At 40.9% G+C, this 24,182-nt stretch overlaps 1 protein-coding gene across 1 annotated transcript in view; it reads left to right on the forward strand.

Annotated features, from left to right (window-relative positions):
* The first annotated feature begins 2,522 nt into the window (after nt 1-2,522).
* Nucleotides 2,523-24,182, forward strand: part of FRYL (FRY like transcription coactivator) — a 152,693-nt gene continuing 131,033 nt past the window's right edge. The window contains exon 1 of the mRNA XM_054382823.1: nt 2,523-2,813. Coding sequence (XP_054238798.1) covers nt 2,639-2,813 — 175 coding nt within the window. The 5' untranslated portion in view covers nt 2,523-2,638. The remainder of the gene's footprint in view (nt 2,814-24,182) is intronic.

The following is a 24,182-nucleotide window of genomic DNA, read 5'->3' on the forward strand; positions in this document are numbered from 1 at the left end:
TAGATTTTATTCCTTGTTTTGTAAATATTATTACTTAAGTGTTGTGGGGTTTTTTGTGTTAAAGTGTAGTTTCAACCCCTCATTCTTTATCTGCAGGCAATTCATGTATGCTGCACCCACACTGTATGCTTTTAACTGAAGTGATACAGTAGGTACTTGAAGTTCATCTGTCATCTCCACTGTGTCCACGTGCATAATAAGAGCACTTTTGTATCTAGGTTGAGCCTTTCACAGGGTGTTTTTATAAATCAGGTATAATTTGAAATATCTGATTACTCTTCTGTGCAAAGTGCAATTCAGGAGGTGGATGGTTGGAAGCATTCTCAGTCTCACAGAAGTGTCAGAATTTCTTGTTTTTGTTGCCAAGTAGATTTTGTAGAAAGATTTCAAAGGCAAAAAAAAACCAAAACCAAACTATAGAAGATAATGCTATTATGAATAAATGATTGCTTGAGTTTGTAGTGACTCATCTTTTATAATCACAAACGATCTTTATAGTATCTCATTATTCTGAAAAAGCCATAAAATGCATTTCTGAAAATATATTGTGTAACTTTTTTTTCTATTGGTAGAAAAATTACTGTGATGTTGTTATACAGATGTGTGGGGGTTTTTTGTTTTGTTTTGGTTTTGTTCTAGATGTCCCAAATCTTACAGTGCAGGAAATAATATTCTAACAATATGCCTTTTATGGTAAGGTCAGAATTTTGTGTTCACTTACAGGAGAAAAAGTTGTGAGGAATTTTGTACTTATTTACAGGGAAGATACAGACCCATTTGAATATTTGGGGGTATTAATGCAGCATTGAATGCAAAAGGTATCATATTTTCTTGGAATGGCTCAGGTTAGAACGGACCTCACAGATCATCTACTCTAACCTCCCCACCATGGGCAGGGATACCTCTCCATTAGACTTGGCTGCTCAAGGGCTCATCCAGCCTGGCCTTCCATACCCCCAGGGGAGAGGTGTCCATAACTTCCAAGAAGGTCAGTGGCATCCTGGCCTGTATCAGAAATAGTGTGGCCAGCAGGAGCAGGGAAGTCATTCTGCCCTGTACTTAGCTCTGGTTAGGCCACACCTTGAGTACTGTGTCCAGTTCTGGGCTCCTCAATTTAAGAAGGACATCGAGAGACTTGAACATGTCCAGAGAAGGGCAACGAGGCTGGTGAGAGGTCTCTGAGCACAAGCCCGATGAGGAGAGGCTGAGGGAGCTGGGGGTGTTTAGCCTGGAGAAGAGGAGGCTCAGGGGAGACCTCATTGCTGTCTACAACTACCTGAAGGGAGGTTGTAGCCAGGTGGGGGTTGGTCTCTTCTCCCAGGCAACCAGCAGCAGAACAAGAGGACACAGTCTCAAGCTATGCCAGGGGAAGTTTAGGCTTGAGGTGAGGAGAAAGTTTTTCACAGAATGATCTGCCATTGGAATGTGCTGCCCAGGGAGGTGGTGGAGTCACCATCCCTGGAGGTGTTCAAAAAAGGATTGGATGTGGCACTTGGTGCCATGGTTTAGTTAGTCATGAGGTGCTGGGTGATAGGTTGGACTTGATAATCTCTGAGGTCTTTTCCAACCTTCTTGATTCTATGATTCCCTGGTCAGCCTATTCCAGAGTCTCACCACCCTCCTACTGAGGAACTTCCTTCTCAGATCCAGCCTAATCCTGTTCTCCCTCAGCTTCAAACTATTCCCCCTTGTTCTGTTTCTAGACATCCTGATGAAAAGTCCCTCTGCAGACTTCCTGTAGGGTTCCCTTCAGGTATTGGAAGGCAGCTCTAAGGTCCCTCCAGAGCCTTCTCTTCTTCAGGCTGAACAACCCCATTTCCCTCAGCCTATCCCCATAGCAGAGGTGTTGCAGCCTGTGGATCGTTTTTGTGGCTCTCCTCTGGACTCACTCCAGCAGCCCTGTATCGCCCTTATACTGGGGACACCAGTCTGTATAGAACTTGGTCACTGGACAACATGAGACAGGTTAGCAAAAGTAGCCCTAGGGATGAAGTGGACATTGGAAAACATGAGACAGGTTATTTCTGTACTTAATATTTTCTGGAAGATGGTTTAAATTTTTTAAGTTATAAATATAGCATCAGAGCCTGCAAAACAGAATTTAACGTTACATAAATGTTAATAGCTTCATGGTTAGTAGCTACAACCACGTGAGAATGCCAGTGTTTTAAACTGTGGTGCTGTTAGACACTGTTTAGAAAGCTGGTATGTAGACTTTCTGTATGATAAGTGTTATCTTTCAAATGCAGATGAACCCTCTCTGTGCACTTCTTGAAAATTCAGAGCTATTGAACTGTCAGCCATTTGAAAATGTGTGCATTTTATTAGTGCTTAAAATTGTTGCAGTGCTAAATACAGTGTTTGCTGCAAGTGGAGAGTTTAGCATGCACTGGTTAATATATAGACCTCTTGTTGTTTGGTTTTCTTATCAGCCCCTACAGTTAGGCGTCTTTAAAATCTGCCTGGGAGCAGCTGGCAGCTGATGTGCTGCTGTTGGCACCACCCAGGTTCAACATGACATCATGAGGAGAAGTCTTACTTCTGTGCTCAAGGAAGTTGGTGTGGGGAGCCACGCTCTGTAACGTGTAGCTGAACTGCTGGATTTATTAATGCTGAAGAAGGTAGAGGGCACGTAAGAATGGAATTCCTGAAAAAAATTGTCCCCGCTGCTTCTGGAGATGTAGTTCTGGATGCTGGGAGTGCTGCTCGGGAAACCTCCCCAAGGCTGCTGAAGATGAGACGTGTCAGGCTGTTTGCATTAGGGCAGACAATAGATGAAGATGTGGAGGCACATGTTGTACATCCTGAATACAGTATGTATCCATGTTAGCAACCTGCTCTCAACTGATTGCTAAGCTTTTCCTTCAGGCCATGATCATTTTGCTAAATTGATGAAATGGATTCTAAAGGGCCTTTTTAGCCGCAGTCCTATGATAAAGGTGTCTAGAATGGTAAAATAGTTTGAAAACTGACACTGTTGTATTAGTGACCTACCTGAAAGACATTTAAGAGGATTTCTAATGTACTCCATGTATTTTGCAGGCCTCTGGGACTTTTTCCCCTTTCTGGGATAAATATTCCGATTTAAGTTTTTAAATTATAACTATGATTAAGCACTAAGAGTTGATGGATGTGTGAGCACAGAGCTCTGCCTGCAGTGCAGGTTCAAGTTTTCTGTCATTTTTTTCTTCCCTGGTTTTAAAATCCCCGAAGTTTTTGAAGGAGTTCCTGTTAAGAGTTTGAGTTTTTTTGGTGTGGTTTTAGGGTTTTTTGGTTGGTTGGTTTTGGTTTGTTTGCCTTTTTCAGTAATATTTTTAGTGGTGGTGATGGTTCTTCTGTTTTTTATTTCATTTGTTTCATGTCAATTAATTTGGAGTTTTCTGGTGAGGGTCTTAGGGGTGTTTTTTATTTGGTTTTGGTTTTTTTTGTTCTTTTATACATATATTTTTAGTGGTGGTGATGGTTCTTCTATTTTTTTAAATTTCATTTATTTAATTTCAATGATACTTTCTTTTTTTCAGTGTTTTGAGGATTGCCATTTTTTTAAAAACTAAACCTAAGATGTAAATTAAGTGAAGTAAAAATATTGGTATTGTACAGAGAATTTTTTACCTCAAGGACATTTTCTACTACCTGTTAGTCTCTAAATGTTAGTGTGTTGTACAAACAAGAAGTAGAATGAGTTAATGTTCCTTGTTCAGACAGTTTAGTTGGGTGGCAGTGGAAAACCTAGTTTTTTTTTTTTGTCTTTTTGCCTCTAGCTAAAATAGTAAGGTCTTGAACCTTTATGATCTTGGATCCTGATGGCTCTCAGATGCAGAGTGTTTACTCTTGGCTGTTTGGTGGCTATTTTCAGGAATTAGTGAGGCCTTGAATTTTTTTCCTTATGTGTCTTAACTGCATTGATAGGAGATGGTGCCATTTGTGTTATTGGGTAGTGAACTTACAGCCTTAAATATGGCATTAAGGGGTTGTGGTTGTAGGAGGAGAATGGGGATTGCTTGGGAAGGTTCTCCTTAGCCTTTCTGATTGTGCTATAAATCACTTCTTTTTTAATGTGTTAATTGGTATCCAGGGAAAGCAAGGACAGCTCTGTTTTGTTACACATCTTGTGTGTAACAAATTGGAACAAATTAATTTTGTAATCGTATGGAGTATTAAAGAGTTCTTAGGGAATAAAATCTGTTAAGACTGTTCTTGCATATATATTTGCAAACACTGCTCAGAAGCTCGTGGTGTCTGAAAGGATGATGCTCTTTTAGCCAGCTTCATGTCCTTATTTAACTTTGACTGCACTAGAGCCCTGAAGTATATAGTTGGATAGCACTGTGATGTGTACAGCTCAAATATCTCCACAGACATAGCTCATCTATTCTACTTTCCTGATGTATTATATTTCATTTATAGCTCTCACTTCTAAATAGTATTTTATTTAAAATGTTACCATTTCAGAGTAAACAGATGCATTTTGCTAGGTGAGAAGAAAATCCTGTGGGTGTCTTCATCTAACCTCATTCAATGCTTTGTCAATAGCTCAAGCAAACAATGATAATAAACACAGAGCATACCAGTCCTGCTGTGGAAGAGGAATCCTCTTTTCCTGCTTGTTGAATAATTGCTAAATGGTGATCATTAGGAGTGATTTTGTGGAAGTCAGCAGTGCCTGACAAGTAGCACTGAACTGTGTGATGTCATCATTTGCGAAATGCAGACTTACAGCCTGTTCTGGGATCATGCTTTTACAGTAGCAGATAGTAGCTGAATCCTCTTTAAATTATCTCCTTATATCTATTTTTGTATCACGGTAATGGAATGAGCTGCTCTGCTGGAATAGAGCAAAAGAACTACTGTGTTTACCAGTTGGATATGCTGCAGAATGCAGGTGCTGACAAAACAGGTAATAAAACAGTAGAATGATTGGAGGGGGGGGGGGAAATAAATTAAGCATTTACTTGCTTGATGTCAGCAGATGTGGTGTTAATGTACCACCCAATTTCATATAATGAAGCTGTTCAGGAGTTGATGTGTTTGTAAAGTGTAAGTGTTCTGTGCTGTAGATATGTTTGAATTTGAAAGTAGGAGAGGTTTTTTCTTTTTCCTTTATGTTCCTTACTGCTACTGTTTAGGAACTTTTCTGTATTAATAAGAATTTAGATGAATTACCGAGTTAGTAATTAATTTTTGTACTATTTTAAAGTATAGAAGTGATTTAGAAGGTCTTAAATCAAGGAAACACCCCCCCTCCCTGCCGCCCCCCCCCTCCCCCCCCCCTGTATTTCTGACATCCAAAGTCTGAAAGTTGCATTTGCTTATATCTGACCTAAATATTTTGTGTGGAATTCCAGTGATGAGGTGTGGAGGCTTTTTGTGATTTTTGTTTACTTGTTTGTTTTTCTAGGATTAAAACATTTATTTTTATCACCTTTCAAAATGTTAACTTCACTACTACATCATTTTGTAGCCAAACCCAAGACCTTAGAAGTATACATACATAATAATAGCTTCAAGTGTATTTTAGAAACCTTTCATAACTGTCTTTTTAGGTTAAGATTATTTGAACTCTAGAAAAACCCCACATCTCAATGAGGTATGTATGCATCACAACACTTAAGCAAAAGAACAGGCAGAGCTTTGAAGTTTGCTGTGTACCATTTTACAAGCTGGTATGTTCTGTCTCAAAAAAGCTGCAATCCAAATCAAACACAGAAAGCTGAGTTTGGAGGATCCGGATAAAGTGTTTTCATGCATCAAAACCCACATGCAAACGTGTACATGTGCAGACACATCTAGAAAGTGTTTCATAGTCTACCTTTTGCTGTTTGTAGCATTAAAGAAGAGGCACCAGGGCTGCTCTGTGCAAACTGGTAAATGGCATCTGTGGCGTGTGGAATGTGTGCTTTTGGCTGCAGCTTTGGTTCTGTTGTAAGAAAGGGTGGCTAATACTGTGAAACAGACTCAGAGCCAACTCTCTAAGTCAAATCTGCAGTGGCTGCACAGGAAGTGTTACATTTCAGTGATGTGAGTATGCTCCTTTCTCAGTGTCTGTCTGCATTGGAGATATTCAGGGCCTGCCTGGATGCGTTCCTGTGTGATCTGGTATAGGTGATCCTGCTCTGGCAGTGGGGGTGGACTGGATGATCTTTCAAGGTCCTTTCCAGCCCCTAACATTCTGTGATTATTTCTGTGTATGGAAAACATCTCCTTTTGCAGCTATGAAGAGAAGCAGGTGTAAAGTGCCTCTGCTAGGGGAGCAGAAATCAGCCACCAGAAATATGTTCTTTGGTGGTAAAGTAAACGAGTAACAGACCTGTAGTTGCCCCAGAGGGCTAAGAGCAGGGCTGGGTACATAAACTGCCTGTGAGCACTCTATCTCTGCAATACCAGCAGCACTGCAGGGCACATTCAGCTCGATGTGGCATCTCTAATTAGTCTTGTACAGCAGAGGATGGCCAGGAGGCCCGGCATGTATCTGGAATTAAAGTCAATTTTTGTGCCTGAGTTTTGAGTTTCAGTTAGAGATGTCTGGAGGGGTTAGTGGGCAACTAAATACTATGGCTTTCTCCTCTCCCCACCCTTTCAATCTATGTTTGCTTCTTGCTTACATAAAGAGATTGCCCCACAATGCTGTTTGGGATCCAGAATGCTATTTACATAAAAATCTTTACCTTGTTTTCTTATCACAGCAGATAGCATTGTTGTGCTTGAGTAATGCCACAGGAAATTTTTCTGTGTATATTTTTGATTAAAAAATAATAAAGAACCTTTCCTGAGAGCCTCTGGAACCTGCTCTTGAAGTTCTTTGTGACAGAAGGGAGGGAAAGGGGATTTTGGTTAGAGTTTTTGACTGCAGTTTTACAAGTGGATCAGGCTGCTCTAACCATTTGATGCCAGGGCAAAAGGCAGCAAGTGAAAAGGACAAATCTCAGTCCCAGCTGCACAGCTCTTCTTCCCTATCTCCTATCAGATGCTGGTGTGGCTTTTCCCTGGGCTGATTCATTTCACAAAGCCAGCAGAAAATATTCCAATATTTTTTTTGCTGCAGCATTTTGGAGGTGAATTAGCAAGGGGAATCAACTCACTGAGAGGGCCCTTTTGGTCAGTAGTGGGGGCAGCATTAGAGGTCTTCCCATCACCAAAAGTAGCAGTCGCCTGCTGGCTAACCCTCTGTTTTATATCTATTGATTTGTGGAAAATGAACTCTTTAATAATTTAGATAAATGGAAAGACAAGCATCTCTCCAGAGTTTTATTTTAAGTGCAATGATGTTTTATGATTACTGCTTATAAGCAGATACAGTGACCCCACTGGGTAAAGGGGTTTTGAAGTAAGACATTTGCTTAAGATGGAATCAATAATGAACTTGAAATAGTGTCCAGCAAGTCTTTTTAAAATTAAGCTCAGGGAAAAAAAAGGAATATGTCAGAGACTTGTTCAGTTTGCCATTAAAATGGAAAATCAGCTATAATTGCATTTAATTGTTAATATATATCTGTATCTATGTATACATGACTTAGTTCTAGGAGTTATCCCAAAGATTATATTTGACCTTTTTTAAGATTATTTTTTTCTTCTTCATTTTGAATTTTGTTTAAATTGTATTGTCTGCTTGGCTTTATGCCTGGTGTCCTTTTAGTGTAGTTGTCTCAGGGTTTCATCTGAAGAGGAAGCCTGCAGGAATACACAATGAATATTTAAAATTTATTTTATTTATTATTTTCCCTACAGTCTTTGTGGGGATGTTTGAGGTTATTTTTTTTGGTTGTTAGGGTTGGGATTTTTTTTTTTTTTTTGCCAATCATTAGTTTTACCTCACCCCAAGGAGTGACAAAGTAATTGTGACACAGTGCTTCTTTCAAGATGTGTGTTAATACTACTCAAAGGTATATCTGGAAGGGTCTTTTTTCCATGCTTGGCACCTACTTGTGGCTTTTGAGAGGAGGTAATTTATTTGTTTTCCTGTGAGATGTGGTGAACACAACTTAATTTTTTTTTTAATGCTGTTCAATGAATATATTATCTCTGCATCACATTTGCAGCAGTTCTTTTGTGCATCTTCTGCACTTTGAGCACCAAGAAGGTTTTCTGAGGCTGAAGTAGGTTAGTGTAAGGTTTCATGTGACAGCTGAACCAATGTTAAACAGCTCAATGCTGCAAAGAGGTTTTAACTTAGAGAGGGGATGAGAGTGTGGTAGAATGGGGAGAATGAGACTCAAGCAAGTCCCCATCATAAGAAGGGTGCAGAGCTGTTGGAGTGAGGGCAGAGGAGAACCACAAGGATGATCCACGAGCTGGAGCACCTCTGCTATGAGGACAGGCTGAGGGAGCTGGGGGTGTTCAGCCTGGAGAAGAGAAGACTCCAAGGAGACCTTAGAGCTGCCTTCCAATACCTGAAGGGATCCTGCAGGAAGGTTGCAGAGGGACTTCTGATAAGGGTATGTAGAGACAGAACAAGGCAGAATGGTTTGAAGCTGAGGGGAGAGTAGGTTCAGACTGAATCTTAGGAAGAAGCTCTTCAGTGTGAGTGTGGTGAGACTCTAGAATAGGTTTCCTGGGGGGGTTGGTTGGAGTAGATGGTCTCTGAGGTCCCTTCCAACATAAGCCAATCTATGATTCAGAAGAATTCTGCAATAGTCAGTTAAGGGGAGCTGTGAAGAGCTGAAATAAACAATGTGGAGAAATCATTGTGAAAATAATTTGATATGCTACTGAGAAACTCTATCATATACTGCTGAGAGTAGGACATAAAAGTATCTGTGTAAATTTGTTGTGTCTAAATTATTCACAAGTCTTGAAAACTGCTTTGAGTTAGAGAGAGATTGGTTTAACAACAACAATTTTGTTCCTTATTGATTCACACTGTTAAACTCTTGCACATAGAACAGCTTTTAAAACATACTTGTGACACTTTATCTATCCATCTCTTTATCTGTCTGTGATCTAAGGTGGAGTTTGTAAGAAACTGGACAGCTTAGAAAATCTCAGCTTATTTTTAAGGAACACTTTCCTTGAAGTAAAAAGCTCTTGTCCTTTAAAACACATTAAAATTGATCATTGGGCTAAAAAAAAAATCCAAAGTAACAACCCCCTGATGCTCAAGAAGCATTTGTAAGGTCAATATAGTGTTCATCAGCAGTTGCATATGAAGATGCCATGTTAGTGACATCAGCAATTCAGATTGAAGTTACAGAAGGATTATAATTTGAGTATTTTGTTGAACACTTCTCCCGTTTTCATTTGGAAAGAAAAAAGAAACATTTTTGAAAGTTTTAGTTTATATGATCTAACCAGGCTTCATCTTCTCTAGGACTTAATGTTTCTAATGGAAATGTCAATTGTAAATGGAAGGGGCAGATAGGACATATTTTAATTCATGGTGCTTTAGATGGCTGTTGGCAGGTTCTGTTGGCTGCACTTGTTAGCTGGTTTATGTCTTGATTAGTTGGCTCCCATATTTCTTTTGGTTTAAGCTCTTCAATAACAGAATGCTTCTCACCCTGTGAGTGCTGACTTCGTGTGCTCCTTCTAAAATGTGTACGTGGATCCACACTGGGGGAAATAATAATTGAAACTCTCTCATCTTAATCAAGGGCTGCTTTGGAAAGTCTTTCCATTTTCAGTAAGTGGCATTCTTGGTGTCTCTAACTTAGCACTGAATAGCCTTTAATTGCCCTTCAAATAAGGAAATGTCATGAGTGTTGTCTTCATTGAGAATATTTTCTGAGTTAGTAACAGCTACTGAAAAATATCTGTGATTTGGGAAGCAGCATTCATGACCTCAGCTGTGAGCTTCCTAGCTGCTAGGTGGTCTCTCCTGCCTGCCCAGGATACTTTGTGGTGGTGCACCAGCTGAGGTACTTGAGGGAACTTTGAGCTGTGTGCTGTTTGCAGACCTTCCAGACAAATATGGCCTTGCTGTAAAGTTTTAGTGTGTGTGTGTGTTAGGAATCAGGTGTCTAACTGTTGTGTTTAGCTTCCTTTGGGTTTGTTACTTCTTGTTTTCTCACTTCCTGGTTTTTGTATTTCTTTCTTGCTGAGGATAAAGGCTCAGAAATGTCACTTGAGTGCTCTCTTGATTCTCATTTGCAAATTAGTGTATAATATTGATGACCTTGTTTATCTTAATCATTTCTATTTTGTCCTTCTGCTTCAGGTTCCTACCTGAATAGCTGTTGTTTCACACGCATGGGAAAGCTGTAAAATTGAGCACTTAATAGTTTAAATCCTTGTAACTAAATGATGAAAAAAAATGCACTGTAAACATTTGCAGGCTTTGGAGTGAAGAAATACACCAGTTCAGTTCAACTATGAAGAATGCCATGTTCATGTGATTATTTTATGTATTTATGGTATTGGGTGATGGAGCTCCTTAAGCTGCCTGTGCAACGGAAGCATCGGAAGCAGCTGTTTTAGGAGTTGAAATCTTGAGAGAAAAGTGCCTCTTCCTGCCTTGCCTCTGCTCACTTTCCTTCTCCTGCTTCTAACTGCAGCTTTCAGAGGCTCTATGCTATCTGCACAGAGCTCGTGAAGCTGCTACCTACCTAGGCATTTAAGCAATGGTGGAGTTAAGCTGGTAGGCTTGTGCCTGTGAGGAGGTTTAGAAGAATCAACCTGAAGTAGTTTAACTGTGTGGTTGTCCATCCCTCTGCCTCCTGCTAGCACTCTGGGGCAGAGCTGGCTGAATCAGATATATATCTGCATTATGTGGGGGTTGTAAAGTGCCTTAATGTATCAGCAGAAACGGTCTGCAGGCTGCCAACTGCAGTTGGCTCAGGAGCAGATGTTCAACTTTGCTTATGGAGGAGGAAGGCAGAAGATCATTTCCTGGTGCAGGGTGAGGCAAACATGAGAGTCCTTTCAGCTGCTGTGCGAGTCTAGTGGGAGTCTGCATCCGAGAACAATCTCTACCCAAGTACTTAACAGACTTGGGACTTCTGGGCTGAGTTTACTTCTGTAGGTAATTCACTTCTAACTTTTATTTCTTTTGAGTTTTCCTGAATGAACCCTGAACTCCTGGTGGTGGTGTTCTATAGGAATAGAGTAACTGATCCTCATCTAATGCAGCTGTGATTATTTTCCTGCAAGAGTGGCACAGACATCCAGCAGCTTGGGAGGAGCAACAAAAATAGAAACATAACTGATTTGGAACAGTTGTCTTAAGGCCTTGTAGGGTAACAGAGTTAAGCCTTTCCCTACTCTATCCATTTAAATGCCCGGCACCTAAGCAGGGATTTTCCTTGTAGCTCTGTAACTGTTTCCAGGTTCCATTTGAAAGGTTAGTGCAAACTGGAGTGTGCTGGTCCCCCAAAAGCAGGATGTTTGTGCATTAACGTTGAAACAGAGCAAGGAGGCTGACACAGTACAGAATTGGGCAGATCAGATATTATGGCAATTGTTTCAGGTTGTCTGACATAGACCTGTACTAATGGGGCTTTATACCTTTAAGGTGTTTGGTTGTTTTTTTTTTTTTGCAGTCCTGGAAGGTCAAAGTTGAGCATCTGAGAGGGAGGAAATCAGAGTTCTCTAGAATTTTATTTACAGGGGTGCCTGTGAAACCTAGAAACTCTGATTTGTCAGGCTCGTGAGATACAGTAAGAGCTATAGGTTTGTGTATTGCTTCACCTGTCTCATTTCCTCTTGGAGGGAGGTTAGTTAGATATTTCAGAACTGCCTGCTGAGTTGTTTGAGATGTTTCACCTTTCTATTACTGCTTTGTTTCCTTGTAATCTTATGATGTTTGCTGATCTGGAAAGCTAGATTTTCAGGAAGAGCCAGGTTGCAATCTGTGTAGTCTAAATCCTTACCAAATTGGTAAAGGTCTTCAGTTAAAGTGCCTTGAAAGCCGTTTGATTTTTCAGGATTTAAATATTCTTTCTGTAAAGTTTGGGGGGTGGTGTTGTTGTGTGTGTTTGGGTTTTTTTCTCCTTTGTTTTTTTTCAGGTAGGATTACTGTTCAATCAAGATAAAGTTAATTTACTAGTAAGTTACATATTAACAGTATCCTCTTTGATCTTACTCAAAGACTATGTTCTGCAAGAAAGCTGTAGATCTTCAGTGTCCTTTCAGTACTAGTTGGAAAACTCCTAATGCACTTCAAATGGGTAACCTCATTTGTAGTTCTTTGCCTGAATGCATTTTCTGTCAGTCCGTATCATCCTGAGGATGAACTATGTATAGTAGGACTGAAAACCTCAAAGAAACCTATAGCAGCAACAGATACTGCATGTTTTTTACATAACTTAAAAGAATGCCTTTGGCTGTGGTTTTTAATGGGAATATTTATGCTGGAACGATTAAGGCAAATTGTGTAGAGAGATAAGCAGACAAATCAAATCCTGTTATCTTAGCCATCCCAGAAAAAGAAAGCAAGAACTACATGGGGTGTTGCGGGGCAGAAGCAGTGTGATCTGGATAGATTCCTAATGAAATCAAACTGTTGTAGAACCAGGGATGTTAAAAAGAAAATGAAGCAAGAAATTTGTATGTAATGTTCCCTGTGAAACACAAATGAATAGCTTATAAAATATTACTTTTGTCACTTAAAAGCAAACTTTAAGAAGTTAAATGTTAGTCTTTTTGCATTAACTTATTCAGCAATCTTTAGCAAATAAAATATTATTTCTTTGTCACTTAAAAGCAAAATTTAAGAAGTTAAATGGTAGTCTTTTTGCATTGACTTACTCAGCAGCCTCTAGCATATAAACTATTATTTCTGTATTTAAAAACAAACTTTAAGAAGTTAAATGTTATCTCTTCAGTCATGAACACCTCCCCCCTTTCATCGTGTAGAGAAGCTGAAACAACGCTGTGGGAATCAGATTATGTTGGGTTTTGTTTTGTTCTCGCATATTGATCTTTGCCACAGGGCAGAGCTCTGGCAGTTACAGAAGCAGCAGTTGTTAAGCACTGTACTTATTTTATGTACATTGTTCAAAGTTGTCAACACTGTGTCTCAACAGTCCCTGGAATGTGGCATGATGCTACGTGAATGATAAGCTGTACAAACAACATTTGCATACACGTTTGTAGTAAATGTATTTGCCCTAGGAAGTGCACTGATCTTTTTAGAAATGTTTTTATAAAATTCTAGATTCTTCAAATAAAAAAAAAAGTGACTTCTGTTATATATATACTATGTAGCATGATAGTGTTTGGTCTCTTATATTGCTCCAGTCCTATGGCTCCTTGTAACCCCCAGGGCAAACCTTCCCTGTTGGGTGACTGGGTTTACATGTACTGAGTCCACAGGATACGTGTTCTTCAAGTGCTGAATTGATTTTTCTTGTGTAGGTCGAGCATGCCACAGGCGAGCAGTACCAGAAATGGATGGTCTAATACTTCCCAGAGCAGCTGGGCTTACTGTGTGTGAATGTCATGCTCTATAGGTCTATTTTCAGGCTGAGATATGCAGACTTCCATGCTGCTGAAGTGGCTCAAGCAATTTGCTTCTGGCCATCCTTTTTAATAAAAGGTTTTCATATCTGAGCAGGAAGCATGGTGTGGACTGGACACTTGCATTAATCATTTTACTAGAGTGTCAACAGCTTGCATTTGCAGATTGAGCACTTCTGCTTCTGTCTACCTGTAGACCTATTCTTGTCATATTAAGAGCTTACTGATAGCAGTGTGCCCATTCACATATACCTCACCTTAAGTCTTTTTGGAAAGTATCATACAGTACTGTGCTCCTTTTTAATAGTGAAATTTATAACCAGTCTAAAAGGTCTATAAATACTGAGATCAGTATACAAACTAGGTACTTATCATAGAATCATATAATGGCCTAGGCTGGAAGAGACCTTAGAGATCATCTAATCCAACCTCCCTGCCATGGGCAGGGACACCTCTCAACTAGTCCAGGTTACTCAAGGCCCCATCCAACCTGGCCCTGAACATCTCCAGGGAGGGGGCATCCACAACCTTTCTGGACAATCCATTCCAGAGTCTTGCCACCCTTGTAGTGAAGATTTTCTTCTTAAGATCCAATCTAAACCTCTTCTCCTTCAATTTAAATCCATTACCCCTTGTCCTATCAGTGGACACTCACAAAAACACTCCAGCCTTCCTATAGGTTCCCTTCAGGTATTAGAAGGCAGTTAAGAGGTCCTGCTGGAGCCTTCTTTTCTCCAGGCTGAACAATTTATTGGAATTCTGTCATCTTCAGTGTATTAATAAAAGTATGCACAAATGTCCAATTAGAGAGTTACTTTCTGGATTTTTTTTTCCTTACATAAACCAGCTCCAGATCAAAGCTATTGGCTTTATAGTTTAATGCAAGTTCTTTCTTTTCCATCCTCTTTCTAGGCAATAGTATAATAATCTTATGGAAGACTTCCTATACAAGTACTCCGAAGTGATAAGTATTTTTAGACTCTTCACAGTGGACATCTTGCTGCTCTCAATTTTTACACAGTGTACTTTCCAGAAGTCTGTTTCACATTCCTCTCTGCATATGCGGAACTTGAAGAGAATCCATGCTGTAAATCGCATGTTCTTACATCATTTTAGAAGTACATGAGGATATCTTGTAATTCTGTGCCATAAGTTTTATTGGGGCCTTCTCATCCAATTAGTCTTGTCTGTGCTTGGCAAGGTTCAGACACTTGTAATCCATGGTTTTACCATGAGCATTTCCTGCTGCTACTGTTCTTGATTGGACTAAAAATAAAGCAAAAGGTTACATTTGAAAGTTTGTGGTTTCTTCTTAAATCTTCTATTTATTCTAATATTTTGGAGGCTATTTTGTTAATTCAAAGGCAAAACAAAACCCTGAAAGTCCAAAATTGCAGTAGCTGTCATTCGTATGTGTTTGATTATAAAAGCATGGATATTGGATTCTGAAGAAGAAATGTTTGAATGCTTAGTTCTTGTGAATCTATGATGCCTATTCAATCAAACTTCGTGTGTGTGTGCATATGAAAACATCCATATTATGTATGTGTAGTAGTCAAAGAGGATGTTTCTTTACATGTTTTTGTTCCTCATATTAAGTATTCCCACTTTATACTCTTGGTACATACACTTCACAAAATAGTCTTAACATCCTACAGGTTCCTAATGGGCTGGTATTTCCTACTGAGCTAACTACATTTGAATTCAAATTCAGTGCTAGTTCTTTGAGGAAGCCCTATCAACAGTGATCAGTAGTTCATACAGTCATAGAGTGGCTTAGGTTGGAAGGGACCTCTGAGATCCAACCTCCTTGCCGTGGACCTCTCAACTAGACTCAGCTTCTCAAGTCCTCGTCCAATCTGGCCTTGAACTCCCCCAGGGAGGAGCCATCCACACTCTCCCTGAGCAACCTATTCCAGTCTCACCACCCTCTTACTGAAGAACTTCTTCCTAAGATCTAGACTAAGATCCGAGAGCTTCAAACCATTCCCCCTTGTCCTATTGCTACACACCCTTCTCAAAAGTCCCCCTGGAGCCCTCCTTGGGAGGATCCCTTCAGGTATTGGAAGGCAGCTCTAAGCTCCCCCTGGAGTCTTTTCCAGGCGGAACAACCCCAGCTCCCTCAGCCTATCCTCATAGCAGAGGTGGCCCTTCTCTGGACTCACTCCAACAGCTCTGTGTCCTTCTTATGTTGGGGACACCAGAACTGGATGCAGTATTCTAGGTATCAGAGGAGCAGAGCAAAGGGACAGAATCCCCTCTCTTGCCCTGCTGGCCACACTCCTCTGGATGCAGCCTAGGGATATGATTTGCCTTCTGGGCTGCATTGATCCTATCAATAAATAATAGTGTAAGAAAATCTGAGATGCCATGGTGGAAAGCTATGTAACATGCTTGACCAAACACATCAATATCATAAATAAATGCAGATTTTAAAGAAGATGATCTAACAGGTATTGACTTCTGCATCCCTGCTTTACAGAAATACTGGCAGCTCTTCTGTTTAATGTTGCCTTAACAGGACTCGAGAAGCTGGAACCTTGAGCTTAGTGTTCCTGTGGAGTTTCTTCAGTGTATCTCATGGGGTTTCTGGGATGATTGTTTTTTAATAAGTTTCTGGCACTTATAGCTTATAGAATAAAAGCTGGGGGAGGGGAGGGGAAAGGGCAACTACAAAGAACCCAAAGTGTATTTTAAAAAGTCATTATTTTTGAGGTGCTGGGAGAGTTGGCTCATGGTTATGGAATGCACACTTAACAAGGATTCCTATGAAGAACTTGCTGTAGCCCAGTGTTGAAGGCAGTTAGAGACCAACTGTAATTAATACAGTCTTTCAAATTAGTGGTGAAATTCATCAGCCAGTTCCAAAATATGACCTTCATCTCCTACTCCTAACAAAATGCAACTTCTGTTACATCTTCAGGAAGAGGAAAAAGGAATGGCTGGCGTATAACTTCAAATATTCATAAAAGAAGTGATGAAAAAGGAATATGAGGTACTTGGAGGTATGGCATAGAAAGTGTTACCTAACATGGGCTTGTGAAGGAAAGCTTGATTTAAAGAGTCACGATGTGGATGCATGTTCTGTAGCCTGTCTGGGAAGAAACATAAAGGACGATCCAGATATAGGTAGCAATTTCACATGTTATTATAGCACAATCTTTTTTTCTTTGCATGTGAAAATTTGGATTATTTTTAATCTGTGAAAACTGAATGACTACAGCAGTCTCTCTTCTAATAAAACCATTCATCTCCTGAATGGATGTCAGACAGCAGCTGTCTGGATGGTTGAATGGGTTGCTGCAGTAATGCTGCATTCCCCAGTACCCTTCCACTGGTGTGTGAGACCTGTCTTTTAGAACTACTGAGGTGGACATTCACTCGGCTATGTTACCTTCCTGATGCTGATGATTTTGTCTTTTGGGGAGGTGCGTGGGTGGAGATTTTAAAAACCAACAAAACAGCCATCAAACACAAAAGACCACAAACAAGCAAACCCAAAGCTCCCAAAACAACAACACAACCCAAACCAACAAAAGGCAAACAACAACCCACCCAGTATTTACCTTACACAATGCCTAAATCTTTTCATCAGCTTGAGATAATTCTGCTTTATCTGAGGGCACAGCTATGGGTTCTTCCTCATGGCTGATTTACTCCTGTTAGTCTGTGGAGCAGTTCTTGAAACCATGTAGGTATTTTTAAAAATTAACTTAAAGCAGATGTACTTAATCAGTGTACCTTAGACCTATAGATGATTTTTCTTTTTAGTTAATCTTTATGGTGTGGGTCAAGTTATAGTTTAAATAGCCTTAATGAAGCTACTGTTAGCAGCTGGTGTCACAGTCACCTCGACATCCTGTTCTCGAATGTCTCTGTTTGACTTGAGGGCAGTCACCGCATACAAACACAAAACATCATTTTCTCCAGATTGTTGCTTCTGTCAGTATACATAAACCTTTCTGGAAGCTATTAGATTTGTCATAAAATCTTGAGGCACTTTGGGATGTATTTTTGCCCAGTGTAAAGACAATGAACACCTCAAGCTGAGCTGGGGCCGCTGCTTCACCTGGTGCTGGAAGTTGCAAAGGGTGTTGAATCTTCGTTAATCCTGGAAGAATGGTGGGAATCATAGAATTGTCAGGTTTGGAAGGGACCTCAAGGATCATCCAGTTCCAACCCCCTTGCCATGGGCAGGGACACCTCACGCTAGCTCAGGTTGCTCAGAGCCACATCCAGCCTGGCCTTAAAGACCTCTAGGGATGAGGCTTCCACCACCTCTCTGGGCAGCCTGTTCCAGTGTCTCACCACCCTCATAGGTGAAGAGTTTCTTCGTAACATCCACTCTGAATTTACCCATTTCTATTTCTGTTCCGTTCCCCCCAGTCCTGTCACTCCCAGACACCCTAAAATGTCCCTCCCCAGCTTTCTTGTAGGCCCCCCTCAGATACTGGAAGGCCCCAAGAAGGTCTCCTCGGAGCCTTGTCTTCTTCAGCCCGAATAGCCCCAACTCTGTCTCTCTCTGTTGGGATCGCATCCCTGGGAATCCCCATACCCCACAGTTAAGAGTTTCCCGCACAGCCCTTGAGGTGGTCTCGTCGGAAACGCCAAAGCTGCGTTGTGAAGTCCCGGGAATACCGCTTGTGCCTTCCCTGCCCTCCGCCGTGCAGCCGTGTTTCGCGCTCGGGAGACGTTTGCTCCTTTGATTTTGCTGATCTGGTAGCGCGGGAGGCGTGCCGCGCTTTGGGCGCCGTGCAGAGAACCGCCCGCCCTCGGGCCCGCCGCCCGCCCGCCCGCCCCCCGGCCTTGCGTCACCGCGAGGCCGCGAGGCAGCGGCGCGGGCGCCGTCGCGCTGCTCCTACTGGTGCCGGACCCGGTGGCGTTGCCGGTCCCGCCGTTGCCTCGGCACCATGCTGAGCCTACAGGATTCCCTCTTCTTCGAAATTAACATCAAGTCTCTGCTGAAATCGTGGAGCAGCAGCAGCGGTGAGTGTGTGGCTGGCGGCAGAGCCCCGGCCTCAGGCACAGGTTTATTTATTTTGGGGGCTTTGCATACAGCGCTGCAAAATTCCACTTTAAAAAACAGGGCTGTAGTGGTCCTGTGTGCGGGGGCAACTTGGCTTAGCCACTGCGAGAGGTGAGCAAACTGTGCTCTCTGCTTCCTAGTTGTCCTGGTGAAAATACACAGATTTTAATTCTCTTAGGCTGCAGAACTGCTGAAGTTCTTTGCACCCTTGGCTGTTGGAGAGAGGTGACAAGTAGATGCTCGTCTCTGCAGAGTTATCAGATGCTGGCACTGTGGCTCAGTTCTGTCAAGCTCCAAATGCTCCTTTGAAGTGAAACAGTCCTCCTCACCCTGAATATTTTCCAGGAGGTGGTGTTTTTGTGCCTCAAACCCATTATCATCCCTGCAAATGTGCCCTCTTTGATCTTCTCAATGGCTTGGGTCTAGAGTTTTTGCAAGAATTTCTTGTCTTCATTGAACCAGCAAAGAAGACGAGGATGCTGTTCGTGCTTGAGAGAACCGGTCTGTCCTCAGCTCACCCTATCACACATGCTTCAATGCAGGGTCTGGGGCTGGGAGCTGCTGTGCCCTGTGTGCAGGCACTGCTGCTGTAAGCACAGCAGCTCACTGACACGGCGCCAGGAGATGGTAAAGGTGATGTCATTCTACGTCACTTATTTCACATCTCCTAAGTTTCGTGTATTTGTAAAAATTAAAGTCAAAAGTAGGAGGTATTTGTTATTTTGGCTTGAAGCTACGTTTTATTAATTGCTGTTTGAGGTGTACTGGGATGCACAATTTGCAGTCACTAAACCCCTCATCAAAATAACTCCTTTTGGATTTTTACCCCAATACAGCACCGTTCATTTCACTTGTCTTGTTTTCTTCGAAGGAACTGGGAGCAAATTATTTATTATACAGTGTGTTTGTTAATCAGCGCTAGGGAAGTATGCAGGTACTTGGTTTGTCCTAATAGCTGATTGCTTTTTTGCACTAGCTGCTGTAATCCATGTTTTGGAGCACTAACTTCTAGACTTGCTGCTAAATTAAAGCAATGAGTATTTCAAAACAGGCTTCCTTAGAGGTTTTGCTTTTCACCTCATTTAATTTGTATCTTGCAGATTAACTGTATCTGTTCCAAATTATGCCTGGTATCTGTACTTGATAATGTTCTTGTTGAAATAAAGATAACCAGAAGAGGTTTTCTAATATTTATAGCAGAAGCTGAAAGCATCCAATGAAAATGATTAAAAATCCTTAAAGTCAATTTTATTAATGGATGTTGTTTCCAAATTAAGCCATGGGATACATTCAGTTACAGTAAACTCAGTCTACAACTAGAGAAATGTTTGCTGTATAGATAAGGAGATGACTGTAGAATCTAGATGAGATAATTCTTATCTGTAACAAGATAGAGAGCAATAATAATAAAATCTGGTATCTGAGAAGAGTTTCCATATGATGCTGGGTTTTCTCCTTTATGTCCTCTGTTATGTAAGCACAGCAGAGGAAGATCTTCCCGACTCTTTCATCGGGAAGTGGCACTTGGGTCTTCTACCACCAAATTAATGTTTTCTGCACACTGACCAGATAGCTTGGGTTTGTTGGGCTTTTTCCCATGCTTGTCCTTCCTCCATGTGTGAAAATGGCCATGATGACAGCATAGCTGCATGTCTGCCCTGGGAGCCTGCAAGAGTCGCATTCTGATGGCTTTCCACTTTGCACTCCAGCCAGGAGCAACCCTCTCCATGCAGCCTGTGCTGGCTTTTAAGTATTGCAATTCACACGGGTAGCTCTGTGAATTCAGCTGAAGTAGACAAGCCAGTTGCTTTTCTCCTGAAATGTTTTCCAGTCGAGGTATGCAGTATGTGCAGAACAAGGAATGAGGTGATGGTTATGTTGAGTATGTTTGGAAATTCAGTCAATGTTCATATGCTAAGAAATTCCTTGAGAAAGTTTTTCCTGTGTTTGCATGTTTGTTTTTTTTTTTATATGCAAATGCTGCTTTTTATGGTTTATATGATAATTTCAGAATTTTGGGTGCTGAAGAATGTCAGCAGAGGAGGGGGAACACATGCATACATTTCCATATACATAAAAATAAGCATCTGTAGAGAGGCTGTAAGTATGTAACAGGAAGGCAGCAAAGCTCCATGGGTCTGGTCAAGGGCTTGCTTAGCTGGCATAATGTTGTTGCAGTGCTTGCTAAGGTTTTATTGTAGTTGATCTTTTTTCTTTCAGTAACAACAATGAAGTGACATTTATATGGCCTAGTTTCAGAATACAGTCTCTGTGCCAACAATTTTAGGCATTACTTCTTTTAAAATGGAGTCAGGAATGTTCTTTTGCTCCAACAGTGAAGTGAGGATGTTTCCAGTTAAGAATTACTTGCTTAGGGTAGTTGTGAATGTAGTGGAGGCTTTATGCTGGCTTGTCTTCAGGTTACTTGGCTCCATAGTGTGTAAGGACTCTTAGTTGTGATAATGTAACCATGTTCCTAAAATGATGGATTCTGTTTAGTCCACTGCAGTTTGAATACATGGTCTGTTTAATATTATTCTGAGGGTTTGGACTCTGAAGCAAAACATACTGTTTCTTATGTTGATTGGTGTCTGAAAGCACCCATACTTTGTCCATGAAAACCTTTGCTTAAGGTTTAGGTAGTCTGGATACTATGGGAATTATTTTAGTAATGCAGTATATGGGTTCAAAACCCAAATGTGATGTTTTTTGTGATTAAAACTATTATGTGATGGATACCTTTCTGTAAAATACAACCTATGTTTTTATGAAACCTATGCATGTATTTCTGGGGCTTACAGCCCAGACACAACTGCTTTCCAGTAAACATGAATACAACACATAACTGCTTTCTTAAAAGCTTTTCTGGGTCTCTAATACTTGCTGCAACAATAATCTTGGTCAGGGCAGGAATAAATAATTTTATTTGGATAATAACTGAAAAACCAAACCAAACCACAAAAACAACAACCAAAAAAAAAAAGCACCCAAAAAAACCCCAACAACAAAACAATAAAAATGTGTCTGTTGTCTTTCCAATAACAAACACCCAGCTTTGTGTTGCTGTGCTGCAGCTGTGGTGTGTCTGGTAAATGGGAGGGCACACCTGTCCTGTGGGTGCTTCTCTGTCCTTGAACTCGTCCCTACCTTCTTCTGGTAAATCAATCTCTGGGATAGTTCATGAGATTTTCATATTGCCCTGCTCAGCTGGATTCAGAAGTCATGCATGTGTTTCAGGAACTCATACCAGGTAGGAGAATGAGGCTGCTCTTTACGTTGCTCCTGCCAAAGTTATATCGAGGTCGTTGCCTTTGGCCTCTTCTGGTAAGCGTTTGTGACAATGATTTTCAAAGTTACTTAGGCTTGTGAGCCTGGGAACAAAGTCATGGCAGGAAAGTGAGCTCCACCTGCCTGTGCTTTGGAAGTGTGTTATAAAATCAGAAAAAAAATGGAACAACTTTAAAAGGAAGTGAATTATTTGAGCTATGGCTGCCAGGTGCTGACAATCCTGTGAAAACTGGGGGAGCTGCCTGGCAGAAACTTCTGAATCATTTGTTATGTGAATGGAAGAAGCACTTGGAGTTGAAGAATTGCTTGCCTTCCTGTAGGATTAGCTTGACTGAAGATTACTTCCTTCTTTACCAACCAAAAAGCAACTTTTGGCTCACAAGAGAGGTTCTGCTCTGATAATACAGTAGTGAACAAATTTATCCTGTGGCTTTTTGTTTGATGACAGAGGTGAAACTGCAATTTAAATAAGACAGGTGAGATCACTTTAGAGTACCATGGTAGGAACTCATATGAAAAAGGACCATATGAAGAATTGCAGAACAAATGTTTTGTTGCCTGTCTTGTTCTTTGGGAGGGGATGCGGTGAGGAGGGGGGTGCTTGAAGGTGTGTTTGCTTCTTCTATTGCAGGCTGATAATGGATTGTACTTTTTTAAAGCAATAAAAGCACAATTTGTTAATAGTTTAAGAGTTGTTATTGTATGATACATTTTAACTTGTTTTCCCAGCAAGTGTTAAACTGCAAAGAAACAGAAAACCTAGGTAAAAAAATTGGTCTGAGATGTTTTTGTGATTACCCTTCCTCAAACTGTCCTGTGGGGTAGCATTTATGTGGCAGTACAGTGCTCTAGAGACTTTGCAGACATCTTTCAATAGCAGTTTTATGTTCCAGTAGCAAAATTGGTGTTACTTAAAAACAGAAAGAAATTATATTTTCATGAGATACCATTTTTGGTACTATTTTAAGCAATATTAGTCATTAAAATAAGTATAATATTAAGTAGGGTGGTAACTTTATTTCTCTAGCATTAAACATCCCAAACAGTAATGTGTTCAGTCTTTCTATAGGATGTTCTGTAAATTGTAACCTTGACTTCAGAAGATCATGAGGGTTGGTAGTTGCCTCGAAACAACGTAGACTGTCTGCAGAGAACTTGCCAGTCTTTCTTTGTGGTCCTCCAAAACAGTTTTGACATCCTGAAAAGTGAAATCTTTAAAGGAAAGATGAATCCAAATTTGTTAACCTTGAAGCTGGGGCTGCTTAGTTTGAAAAAAAGGAGGCTGAGGGGAGACCTCGTTGCTCTCTCCAACTACCTGAAAGGAAGTTGTGGAGAGGATGGTGCTGGTTTCTTCTCCGAAGTAATTAGTGATAAGAAATTCTTCACCACAAGACTGATTGGCCATTGGAATAGGTTGCCTAGGGAGGTGGTGGAGTCACCGTCCCTGGAAGTGTTTTAAAATAAGACTGCATGAGGCACTTAGTGCCATGGTTTAGTTGATTAGATGGTTTTGGGTGATGGGATGGACTAGATGATCTTGAAGGTCTTTTCCAACCTGGTTGATTCTGTGATTCTGTAACAAGAGGGAATGGCCTCAAGCTACAACTAGGTAGGTTTAGACTGGGCAGCAGGAAACATTTTTTCCCAGCAAGAGTGGTCAGGGATTGGAATGTGCTGCCTGGGGAGGTGGTTGAGTCACCAACCCTGGCTGTGTTTGAAGGTGGTTTGGATGTGGTGCTTGGGGCTATGGTTTAGGGGTGAGCCTTGTAGAGTAGGGTTGTGGGTTGGACTTGGTGATCCTGAGGGGCTTTTCAACCTGAATGTTTCTGTGATGCTGTGATTCTGTGAAAAGCTACAAATCCCCACTCTTTTCACTTTGGGGATAATTGATAGTAAATGTGTGCAGATCCCTGTGCTGCTAGAACAAGTTTGTTTTCTGTAGAGGGATGTAGTGCTTCTGATGGCTTCTCCACAGCCTGCCAGTTGACATGGGAAAAGCAAGTTTTTATCAGTAGTTAATGACTCAATAAAATGTGAATGTCAAATTTTGGGTGGGTTTTTTAATAATATTTTTTTTAAGAGATTTTGGAGTGTAACCTCCATATTGGTTCTTGTTGATAAGCTTAGTTGTCTTCAGTGATGACCACTTGAGCAGTACATCTTGGGACACATAGGATCATGAGTTGTTGCATTCGCTGATATATCCATCAGGTATTCAAGATGAGGCTCGACAGGGCGCTGGGCAACCTGATCTAGTTGAGGATGTCCCTGCTGATTGCAGAGGAGGTTGGACTGGATGACCTTTGGAGGTCCCTTCCAACCCAAACCGTTCTGTGATATGATGTGTGGGCCTACATCCAATGAAATGAAATGTCAGGAACATTCTTTGTAGTAAAATCTGCTATGTAAAGACAAGATGGGTTTTTAGTTTGCTTTCAGGATGGAGTTGAAATAACAAGGTCTACAAATGGATGTAGAG

This window comes from Indicator indicator, chromosome 8, assembly GCF_027791375.1.
Source record: "Indicator indicator isolate 239-I01 chromosome 8, UM_Iind_1.1, whole genome shotgun sequence".
Classification (NCBI taxonomy): Eukaryota; Metazoa; Chordata; class Aves; order Piciformes; family Indicatoridae; genus Indicator; species Indicator indicator.